The sequence below is a fragment of the Populus alba genome, chromosome 4, assembly GCF_005239225.2.
Source record: "Populus alba chromosome 4, ASM523922v2, whole genome shotgun sequence".
NCBI classification, from domain to species: domain Eukaryota; kingdom Viridiplantae; phylum Streptophyta; class Magnoliopsida; order Malpighiales; family Salicaceae; genus Populus; species Populus alba.
Window position 1 is genome coordinate 18,362,997 of NC_133287.1, and position 12,886 is coordinate 18,375,882.

General features: G+C 33.0%; 1 protein-coding gene across 1 annotated transcript; it reads left to right on the forward strand.

The window, feature by feature from the left end:
• Positions 1–2,648, forward strand: LOC118040462 (proteasome subunit alpha type-7). The gene is made up of 3 exons (XM_035047413.2): positions 1–312; positions 839–1,253; positions 2,245–2,648. The coding sequence occupies exons 1-3, from the start codon at positions 140–142 to the stop codon at positions 2,404–2,406; spliced, it is 750 nt and encodes a 249-aa protein (XP_034903304.1). The 5' UTR covers positions 1–139; the 3' UTR covers positions 2,407–2,648.
• The last annotated feature ends 10,238 nt before the right edge of the window (positions 2,649–12,886 follow it).

A 12,886-nucleotide genomic window follows, 5' to 3' on the forward strand; every position in this document is an offset into this window, starting at 1 on the left:
AAACAACGTCGTTCAAGCCAAAACAAGTGACTTGTCCTCTAAGTCGAATTCTATATTTTTTCAAAAACCCCGCAGATCTCACAGAGAAGCAAAGCAAAGCAAAACCCAAGCTAAAACAAGAGAAAACTGAAGCCTAGCCATGGCTCGATACGATCGTGCAATCACAGTCTTTTCTCCTGATGGCCATTTATTTCAAGTAGAATATGCTCTCGAAGCTGTCCGTAAAGGAAACGCTGCCGTTGGTGTCCGTGGCACTGATATTGTCGTTCTCGGTGTTGAAAAGAAATCCACCGCTAAACTTCAAGATTCTAGGTGATTTTACCTTTTTCTTGATTTTTAAGTTATAAGTTTTTCTGGGGTTTCCTTGTTTTTTTTATGTTTGTGATGAAAGGAGATTTTTTTTTAAAGGAGAAAATTGAGGTTTAGGGTTTAATTGGGGCTGACTAGTGATTGATTTCTGGTTTAATCGTGATTAGTAAATTTGCTGTATTTCAATTAGCATTTCTTATTTGTATCTACTTGGCTTTTTACGTGGTAGTTAAACTGTTAACTTCTCAATTAGTTCATTCATGAAGACTGTAAAAAAGATTTATTTTGGTTTGTTGTTGATGTGTGTTAGAATTTGGTTAATGAACATAAGTAATTTTCGTACTTCAAATCTTTTATATTGGTGTGTAGAGCTTATTGATATTATGGATTTTGTTGTTGCTAATTAGGTGTTTGTTTGATTTTACGCTTATCTGCAATGTCGTTGTTACGACATCTAGTGTCTTGTTCTGTGTTCAATGAGATTAGTTATGTGAATGTTATGTAATGTTTTTGCTGGTTATGTTTGCAGATCAGTGAAGAAGATTGTATCTTTGGACGATCATGTGGCACTAGTATGCGCTGGATTGAAGGCAGATGCCCGTGTCTTGGTTAACAAGGCACGGATTGAGTGCCAAAGCTATAGGCTAACTGTTGAGGATCCTGTAACTGTTGAATATATAACGCGTTATATTGCTGGTTTGCAACAGAAATATACACAGAGTGGTGGTGTGAGGCCATTTGGTCTTTCGACCTTGATTGTTGGCTTTGACCCGCACCTGGGCGTCCCCGCTCTTTATCAAACTGATCCTTCTGGAGCTTTTTCAGCATGGAAAGCTAATGCTACCGGGAGAAACTCAAACTCAATGCGGGAGTTTTTGGAGAAAAACTATAAGGAAACTTCTGGGCAAGGAACTGTGAAGTTAGCTATCCGTGCTTTACTTGAAGTAAGTTTCTTCCTTTTTATGTTGGTGCCAATTGTAGAATGCATATGCTACAAATTGTCCAAGGATGCATATCGTTCCTTAGAATTGAACAATATAAATGTGCGCCCTTTACAGTTGACAGATGTAAGATGATGCTTATTAGTTGTTTTTAGACTTTATAGCAGCTGGCATTTATATTTAATCATCACTTGATTCAACTGTAAGTTATCACTTGGTAAAAGAACATTTCCACTTCATATGATTGCTATCATACAATTTGAATTGGTCCTAACATCATTGCAAAAATAGTTGGGGTATAACTAGGTCTCATAGAAAGGATTGTTAACAAGTCTTCGCTACACAGCTGCCATGCATGCAGCTTATAACATTGTGGGTTTGGTTCAAACTCTCTGCATGAACTGCTGTTCTGACTTTGGGTAACACTGATATTTATGATTGTTTAGTTAAATATGCATAGTTAAATATGCATATTGTATGCCATTGCATCTACATCTTCCCCCATCGTCATTGATGTTTTGACAGCTTAAAAATCTATGCTGCTGATGGTTCTTCTTTGTCTATCTCCTCTCTCTCAAACAGACACAATTTCTAGTTCTGTAAAACTTGTATCTGTTGTGCTAACTTCTTGATCTCTAGTGTAGCCATGCAATTTTGGGTTGTATGTGTAACTGCCATATCATTCGAGTATTTGGAACCATGGCTGAACATGAATTACGACCATATGATGGCATTTATTATTTGGTGTATCATATCCTCTATATGGCTTTAATTCAGTAAAAAATATAAGTTATCTCAATGCATTTCTGCCGAGCAAAGAAAAACAGATAACAAAGGTGAAACACCCAGACCTGTCAAGATACTGGTCTAACCAACTGATAGGGAAATTCCTTTTATGTTTCTTCTCCTGAAATCTGAGCTGTTTCTCAATGTTCGCAGAGAAACCATTATACTTGCCTGTTTCTTACCTATATTTTGTGTTCCTTGGAATTAGGTTGTTGAGAGTGGGGGGAAGAACATAGAAATTGCTGTGATGACAAAAGACCAGGGGCTGCGGCAGCTTGAAGAAGCTGAGATTGATGCAATTGTTGCTGAGATCGAAGCAGAGAAAGCAGCGGCTGAGGCTGCAAAGAAAGCTCCACTGAAAGATTCCTAGACCTGCTGTAGTTCTCATACATCACCTTGTACTGTCCAAGTGATTTAGTTTCTTCATTGCTATATCACATTGGTTTGTTTCCTTTGTCAGACACCTGATTTCAAGCCTCTGCCAGCCTTCATTTTGTGTTTCTTCTCTTACAGCCTCCCATTTGAAATGGTCACAACTGCTTTATGTTTCCTAGCAATGTTGAACGTTTCGATTCATGCTATTTTCAAAGTTCTGCTAAAATTGGTACTTGATATATCGTCTTACACTTAAAAACTAAAAATTAAATACAATTAGTAAATGTTATTCAATTGATTTCGCAGTCCAAAGTTTAGCTACTATATTGAGAATAAAATTAAAATTTGACATTTTTTTATTAATAGTGTGAAATTAAACTGAGGCAACGAAGGGCAATTAATCTTTCCTTTAATTGGTTCAAAAATAAAATTTTATTTTGAATGGATATGGATATTCTCTTTACTAGCTTTATGTGTAACAAGAAGTATTTTTCTATGCAACATAGTAAAAATTGAAAAACAAATTTAATTTTTATTTTAAATTAATATTTTTGAATATTTTTCAATTTTTTTTGACATGATTATCTCATAAATAAATTTTTTAAAAATATTTTTTTAGTATATTTTTAAATAAAAATTACTTTAAAAAATCACTGAATGCTATTATATAAAACATGGTTATGCAAGTCTCAGTACAAGGAGCTGCCCAAACCAGATTTCCCTACTCCTTGAATATAACTTTCATCATATTTTGAGATCCCCTGGAAGCAGCTATCCCTTATAAAAACGGAACATAACTTTTAAATAGTTGTTTTTGTATTGTTTCCTAGTGACATTAAAAAAAAAAAAAAGTTGCCAGTGACTTCGAGTGGAGTATTATTATAGAAAAATATGTACAAGTGTTGGGACAGATGGTAAAATAAATAAGTAAGAGAAGTTAATTAGGGCGTGTTTTTGTAGAGGATATCCTTTGAGAAATTGCACGAATACGAAGCAGATTAAGACTCTCTCCCAAGGTGAAGAGATGGTTTCAGGGTGGGGAAGAAGAGAAAGTATTCGTTTCATTACGATCTACAAGCATCAATTGCATCTGGTTCAGCCATTGTTGGATTGCCACTAGTTAAATTCACCAGATCATCTGTGTTGTTGTGATATATTTCTTCTTCCTAAATCATCTGTGTTCTTGATGGAAAATCTAATTTTTTTTTTTTTTTTTTGAGGTGCTAGACTTCTAGTCCAGGTTATGGAGAGGCGTTAAGAAAAAAAAAAGTACAGAAGATATACTGAGGTTTTTCGCTAAAACTCTATGAAAATTTCGTGGTCTTTCCATTCTGCTGCTATTTTTTCTTAATTTCCTGAAGCGTGCAGCACAATTGTCAAACTCTGTAGGCTCCCATGGCCGAACAGTGTTAAATGTTCTAGAAGATTAGGCTTTGTTTTTTCTGGCCCAAGTACACGAACCATTTTGGAAACAGAGTTCGTTTCTTTTTCTTTAACCCCTCCCTCGTTTATATCCCACCAAACACAAATATTATATGAAACTCCATTAATTGAGGTCATGATATGGATCATGCGGTTTTAATAGATCCATAGTGATTTTTGCTCCACTTCTGCGTTACAGATCCATGCTTGCTCTAACTTACACAGGTCCTATTTACTGTGTAATTTTAGGGTTGGAATGCGATGAAAAAACCAAGTACAATTGCTAAAAATTAAGAAGAAAACTGCAGCAATGTTGATGACTAACAGCTGCATCAAAGAAAAGAAGGTGGTGCTAGGCTGCTAGTGCTTCCAAGCAGGCTGTGTTTCCTCCCTCCTATAGGGTATAGAAGCACTTTACATCATTGACTTCCAAAATACCAAAATCCAACGCAGTCTCCATCACATTCTCCACTGAAAAGTTAGTAGAAGTTAATTTAGAGTAATACTTTGTTAAAATCCCTCCAAACCTAATCCCACATGTGATTCGAGCTTTTTTACTAGAAATTAATATATGAACAGAAGGGGGTAACAAATTCAACCCGTAGATGCATGTTTTGGAGATAGCAATCACGACTTTAAGCCACCCATGATCAAAGGGCGATCGAGTTCGGTGACTTCTACGATTGTTTAGAATTATAGTGCCAGCAGAATCATTCTGTCGTTATTATATTCTCCTCCATAATTCTCCGAGCTATCTGACCAATCAAATCATCGCCATTGCTCTGTATCTTAGCACTATTGTTCCATACATCCTGACTAAAACAAGCCCCAGATTGAGGAATCTCGTATTAGTTTTGTTTTTTCAAGGATGAATCTCATACTAGTTGTTATACTATATTGTAAAAAGATAAGGCGGAACTAGAATTTTTAGGCTGGGGGGCCATGGGTTGACTGCGATGGTTTGGGATGTTATGGCAATGGCTGACTAAGATGATATTAAAGCAAATGGAAGAAGATTTTGTGAGTTTTGGAGAAGCCATGGCACCTGTAGCTTAAGCCGTAGGGTCCGTCTCTGATACTATAGGATATGCAGCTTTAACCCCTTCCAGTCCTCCATTGCTATAAGATATGAAAAGGACTGGACTTGTTAAATTCCTTTCTCAATTTATTTTTGTTAGTTATATAACTAATAAATTATCTAATTATTTATTTTATTTTTATAAAAAGAATTAATCTAAAAATATTTGTTATAAAAAATTAATAAATACACCTAAAATACTAATATTATTAACAGAGAAGCTGAAGGGTACGAGGGAAACTACTATTCACCCACACCCTTACACTATAAATTATAATATACCACAAATACAATATCCACTACATTGCTTCTTCTTTATTTGAATTTTTTTTTTCAAAGTTATTTTTGTTTATTTTTATCTTTTAATATTGGGAAGATTAAGAATTGAGTTTCATAATTTATTTATTTTTTATTTTTCATTTTTATAGGGTTAAAATGGCTTGCTGGTTTGTTAGGGTAACACAGTTTACAAATTTGATAGTGTTTTTTTTTTTTTTTTAATTAAACTTGACTTTGTTATCATCTATTTTTTTCTCATATAATTAAAAAAAATAGTTTTGGAGAAAATGCATGCTATTAAACTTTATAAGGTCCATAAACTTGTTCACAAATTTAGCTAATTGACATGGTTCACAAATTTAACGAGTTTACCCTTTTTGTTTATCTATAAATATTGGTTAATTAGAAATTCAATTTCATAATTAATTTCGTTTCGCTTTCTATAAGATTATTACGGTCTTAATAAAATATATCGATATTGGGTTGATATTTGATTTTATGATCATATATTTTTACTAGTAATTAATTCATGTTACCTTAGAATTTATAAAATCAATTGATTTAAATCAGGTTAACTCATACATGATTTAAATGGAAACTTAAGTTGGGCAAAAAGTTAGGATAAAAGATTTTAAAATTGATCCACTCAAGTAGGTTTAATAATATTATTAAAAAAAACTCTTTGACTTTCTTTTTAATGTTTTAAAAAAATTAATTTAACCAAACTAGTACATATAGAATTCATAAATTAAGGAGAATTCTGTTGGTAGAAAATTTTTGCGCATAATTTATAGATCTTTGCGGAAGACTGGAACTTCGGATGTACACTTGACCCGCTGATTTTTCCATGGGCATCCAGAATAAACCATCCATGCTCCTTTTCTTCTTCTTCTTCTTTTCCAGAAGATATTAAGATTTATTTTAAGTCATGTGACATGACACGTCTCCTTTTCATTAACCTAATCCTCGTGGATTTAACTAATTTTTTTTATTAAATACTAATTATAATTGGACGGCCAAGATCAAGTGTCATGCAATGCCATCATCTCTAATTTTCGAGGAGTCTCACTCATAGTGATATGCACATGACATGCCCCTTTCAATATTCATATATATATTTGGTTCGGTGGTAAAAGAACTTCAGAGAACATACGCATTACAAAACCAAAAATAAATAAAAAATATAAATAAATATTTTCAATCTCTTATTAATATTTGGATCTGAATACACAAAAGAGGTTAATTAATGACATTTTACATTATGGGATCCCATTTATAAAAATATCCTAATCTTTGATTATTATTATTATTACAAGTACAATACTATATATATATATATATATATATATGGGCGTGTTAAATATATTCTCCTCTCAATTTTCAAAACTGCCGGGAAATATATATAATACTACATGGGCGTGGCGTGCACATGGCAATGCTTGATGTTGTTGGGCAGGGAGGAGATTTGTGGAAGAGGAAGGATATGTTTGTTTTTGTATTTTAAAAATGTTTTTAAAAATTTTTAAATTTTTTATTAATATATTTATAAATAAAAAATATTTTAAAAAACAAGTATTAAAAAACTCTCACGCATACGGAAGAGATAGCAGGGGCATTTGTTGGAAGGGATGGTTCAATAATGCATGGTTCTCTTGTTTAAGAAAATGAGAGTGTAGAAGTCTAAATGAAAAGGGACAGGTGGTTTTGGGATCAATCACATCTACCCAGGAGACAATCACCTAACCAATACGATAGCTTGTACACGTGTTAGCCACACACTTGCTAGCACCACATATATATATATATATATTATCTAGCCTGCGCATGCTTTACCGTAGTAATGTTTACTAGGATTAATGTATAATTGCCGCCTTAATAATTGCTCACACGTATGTCTCACCGAACCGTGTTATCTTTTCCTACCAGCTAGTGTTTTGCTAGCTTGCGCCGGTGTGCGCACCATCCCCATACCCTACCATTCCTTCTCTTTTGGCGATATATCATATTTTTCTAATTATCTCATCGATGTTATAATGCCTATGAACCTTAGTTCTTACATCATGAGATTATTTTTCTGTATCGTATAATGTCTGCTATCTTGACTCTCACTTCATGTAATGTTTCTGTAATGGTAAGGGCGTGGATGTTTATATGGTAATGATTGTTTTTTAAAATATTTTTTACTTAAAAAATTTTTTTTTAATTAAAAAAAATTAATATTCAGTACATCAAAACAATTTAAAAACTTAAAAAATAATAAAAATTTAAATTTTTCAAAAATATTTTTGAAACGCAAAAGAAATATACTCTAGGTTGTATTTGTTTCCTGAAAACTGGTTTTCAGGAAACCACTTTTCAAACTTTTATGTGTTTTATTTGCCATTATAAAAGTTGGTTAACAGAAAGCACTTTTCAGTTAAAGGAAAATTTAACTTGATTTTCAGGAAAAGTGTTTTCTTTTATTTTGGACATGGAAAACACTTTTTAGAAGTTGTGAAAAATTTAGAAATGTATATTATTTACTGATTATATCAAATTTAGTCCTCAAATACTTTCTTGTGAACCAAGCAATTTTTTTTTAACTAGAAAGTATTTTATCGTTGATCAATTTTTCTAATAACAAATAAATATAAAAAAAATTTAAAAATAGTTTCTTGAAAATTACCTTACGACAAACAAATACAGACATAGAATATGAATTTATTATTTGTACAAAAAAGTTGTTGAGATCGAGCCATACTTATCATAATTGTTCCATTTGGATAGTCTGCGGCACAAATAGTTGGGAGGAAAAAACAAGTGCGAGCACAATTGTAGACTTTTATGCAATGAAAGCAGAGATTCAAACATGCAGATGGATGTTTCGTCACAGATTGGAAATGCTGCAGTAGTCTAATTGTTTGCACAGTCGTAGCCAAATATCGATCAACTCATGTTCTACAAAAGATAAAATGGCACGAGGAGGTTGAAGATTTGAATAGGATTTTTGTCGTTGAATAACAGAGGAGTACTCGTGCTGTGTGATTGACTTCCATGGCAAGGTGTTTGGAACATCTAGAATATTACGCTTGAGCTTATTGATTTCTATGCAGCATGTAGAAAAGAAAGAAATTTTGTAGTTTATGTCATTATTTATGATTTTTACTTGAAAATATATTAAAGTAGTATTTTTTTTTTAAAAAAATATATATTTTTGATAGTAATGTATATTTAAACAATTAAAAAACATACAAAAAATAATTTAAAGAAAAAAAATATTATTTTTTTTCAAAAGCAGAGCACCATCTCAACCCTAGTGTCATTGTTACAATATAGATAGGTTCCGTTATATATCTAATTAGATTATTAAATTAATTAAATATAAAACAATGATGAATGCATGCAAGTTTTAAACTAAAAAAAAATTCAAGAAAATATGTTAAAAAGTAAAGCTAAACTATTCTTAATATCTCATTCAATAATTCAAACTTTTAATGAGACGGTCAAATTTGGGCTATGTATTTACCAACTTCACAAATGCATTTAGAGCATTAAGATTTTGAGAAGCTTTCAACAAGTACAAGTGGAATGATGATTTAAACTATAAAACATGTAAAGTCTGGTTGTCAATCACTTAAAAGACATGTATAGAAGAAACTCTATTCTCTCCTCCTTTAGAGCTAAGACCATGATCTCAACAGAAATTTCATCAAGATGATTATATCTTAAATGACAATAAAAAAATATATCATGATCAATGATTAGGAATGCAAGTTTCTTATATATAAATTAAATTATTCATAGTAACAATGTCTTCTTTTCTCTAGGTGATGTTCAAGGAAACAACATTATAACCTTTCAAGGATGGGATAAATTCAATCTCTCTAGTGTGATTGCACAATTTACTTTGAAAGGGATCAACTCAGTCTTCTAAGTGCAATTGCACAAATAATATTGAAAGGGATTGGCATGGTCACCCTAGAGTGATAACACATTTCTCCAAAGATGGGGTAAACTACCTCAATAATGAAGTTTTACCTAAAAACAACAGCACCAATCTCCACTTTCTACATAACAGCTTTTCAACAATCAATTACAAATTCATCTAGATTGATATAAATATATCTGAAACCAAGATTTCCTCTTGTTTCTAAGCAAGGGGCAAATCCCTTCTAAATTTTAATTAAGGTTAGACAAGGTTAAAAAAATTAAATTTGATAAATGTTTTTCTAAGCGTGGGCGCTGGACCCTTATATATTTTTAACAATTTCCTAAGAGTTTTTGGACCCTGCATAGAATTTTAATGTAGGCATTCGACCTACACCAATTGCTTAGGAAATTCTCTTAAGTTTTTCCAAGTATGGGTATTGAACCCAATATAAAATTCCAAAGCTTTTTCTAAGGGTCTTGAGCCCCGCATAAAATGTTTACTATAGGCATTAGATCTATACACATAAGTAAACAGAGAAATGAAAAGAATCAAAACTTATAAAATAAAATGTAAATGTTACAGGGATAAACCCCACAAGATCAAGGGTGCATATATTAATAAAGGGGAAATGAGGCTTAAATATTCCCTATATTGGGCAGCAATAGCCATGACTGGGAACATATCTACAAAGTCAAGCACTAAGACTGGATGAAAGACGATACCGGAGTTCACATTTATTCCTCTTGATTGATTAATTGAAGAAATGAAGATTGGACATGGAAAGAAATATATTGTTACCAACTATCTCAGTCAAAGTTGCACACCCGAAAACAATTCATGGAACTCCTCAAGAGAGAGAGTTCCTTAAAGCCTTTGGGTGAGCCTAAGAACTCCGTGCTTTTTTTTCTAGTAGCTAAAAGCTTAGTCATTAGACCATCTTAGATGGTCTTCACCTTAAGGATCTCCTGCTTTAGGGAATCCACTTGATTATAGATATCCTGAAACAATTTGTTATTAGAGCCTAGCTAATGACAATGTCTTGTATTTATTCCTTCAATAATGAATAAGCCACCTTGAGACTCTTTAATTCAGCCTCTACAACATATTTTTTTTTTTAGTTTAATACCCCAAAATAAAAATAAAATGGATTTGAAAAGTCAATGGTGTCATTGTATGCATTATTATGGGTATTAATGATTAATGGGAAAATTAGACAATATATATGATTTAGTAAATATATATGTGGTCAAAAGAAGGAGAGAGTTAGAATTATAGACAATGAGAATTGAAAGATGAAGATAGGAAAAAGGAAAAAGGAATGAGAAAGGAGGAAAAAAGGGGAAAAAAAGTGAAAATTTGAGTCAAAGGTTTCTAAGGTACGATATTGATGTCATTTTTTATGCTTGAATATGTTGGTTAAGTTTGATTTTAGAGTTTGAATGATTTAAAAGGTTTAATAAATATTTTATGGTGTTAGTTTGGCTTTAAAATGAACTGATTTAAGGATTGGAATTAAAGTTTTTGAGAAACTTGTCAATTATCTTTAGATATGCAGTTTGGGGGATTAGGAGATCGGGATTCTAAAATCTCGATCAATCGGTTGAATTGAACTAGTCGACCGGTTGGTCTAATGATGTTGGTCAACTAGTTGGTCTATTTTGGTTGATTGGGGGTTTGATCAGTTTTGTTAGGTTCGATCAATTTAGAATATACTCATTAAAGCTGGAAATTAAGGTAGAGAAAATCCACCACATGAGCCTCTACAATTGAGACTGGAACACCAAACTCTATAAAGGTAGACACCCTTATCCACTTATTGCGGGTAGCAACGCCCACAATCACTTCAAGGGGAGTTAAATTTGTTTGACTCTTGACTAAACGAGTACAAATGCCCCTAATTTTATTTTTTGCAAGAGTTCTGACTCACTGTTTTTTCTTCATGAATAGAGCCTTAAAAAACAAAGAGTTTATAAAAAATGATGGGGTATTCCTCCATTAGTTCTTCAACTCCACTTCCAACCATGAAAAGAGACGGAGACTTCCTTAGTGAACTCTCTTTAGAGACCTCATTAAAGTTTCTCCTTCAATTGTTAGTCCTGCACAAAAAAGAAAGGATGTTTTAGTAATAAACTTAGCAACAAAAGGACAAAAGAATAAGGAAGTTATATATCTTGTAAAACAGCTTAATAATATCATTTGGTCATTCTATTAACTTCATACTTAGTCAAAGTTAAGGCCAATGCAACATATGTTTTCTCTCGTCTAAGTTCAGACGAGACTTGTTGTTTACATCGTAAGGAGAAACCTTCTAGTAATGGGAACAACCCTAAATTTGTTGCATTCCACCTTTAGGATTGACTGGCCTACTATACCTTACTATCAACCATTTTCCCCTCTATTTTTTGACATGTGTAGGCTTCCCACACAAAGTTTCATTCATGGCTCTTGTAGGCCTGGTGGCTAATGTGAAAAACCAACACATGTCATTGTCACCATTAATGTCAGCAACCAAATGGTAACAACTTTTAAAGGCATTAACTATAGGTTCAATTCCGACGAGCCTAAAAAAACTTATCAAATACAAATAAAGTGACAACTCATTTAGATGTAGCTGGCCTAAACCTAACTGGAAGTATCTAAACACTTCCCTCATAAATCCTTTTGAAAGAGAAAAAATACCCCATCATGTAAGTCGCCCGACGACTATGTATATGTAAAAAAAGTTGTTATTTCAAAATGATCTTGGGAAGAGCCTAAGGTTTCCTAGCTGATACGTTTAGTCTGGTTAGGTATCTAAGTTGTGTACCCTCTTGGCTAAATACGAGAAACAAACTTTATGTTTTCCGCACCTAAAATGCTAGGAATATCATCCTCAATGGTCTAAGGTAGCCTCCCTCTCTCCTAGGATTCCCTATTAATGACGAGAGAAAAACTTCTACGAGGAGAGCTACTCGCATTCCTACTAAATGTAGTCGCTCGGTTATCACCCTCTCTAGTTCTGTGGCCTATTATGATGGACCCCATACCCCCTACCACTTCTCTCGGTCTCAAGTTAGAACCTGAACTCCTTTTTAAAAGCAGTGGCATCCCTCTTTTTATAGACATGTCTAACTTTTTTTGGGTTCATGTTTTGGTTTAAAGCGGAAAGAGAAAGAAGCTGGTGGTGGAAAATACCTAGAGATGAGTTTGTATCCTTAGATTAGAACTAAAATAGTTAAGGGTTTTCAACAGAGTAGTTTTACATAAAATAAAAGAAACAACATAGGCAAAAACGATTAAGGTTATAAAGTAAACATCTTTATGCCCTCACCATTGGATGAAGGGATTTTCATGTCATCTCAAATCTCCAGAAACTCTCTCAAATACTACATTAAATGCAAGTCATTGTTATGTTTCCTAAAAGTCACCTCCTTCAATAAAGATTAGCCATTTAGCCATGAGAATCCTAATAATTTTATGTGGGATAAACAAATTTTATGGGGAAGGTAAGAAGAGTCTCATTTATTACTAGAAACATTTTAAAATCTTTGTGTAATAAATACACAAAAACTCGGGGGGGGGGGGGCTGCTAATGGATCAACATGTTATGTTCTTATTTTTATTTGCATCCTCATTTAAAAGAATAAGGGCTCGGGTGATAACCTGACATCTTTGGGCTCAACCAAGCGCCCAAACTTGGGGGGCTGTTGATGGATTAACATTTATTTTCCATGTGATAAAGTTTGAGATGTTTCTCTCTTTGACAATTAAGGATTAAAATGGTAAGAAAAATAGGCTATAAAGACC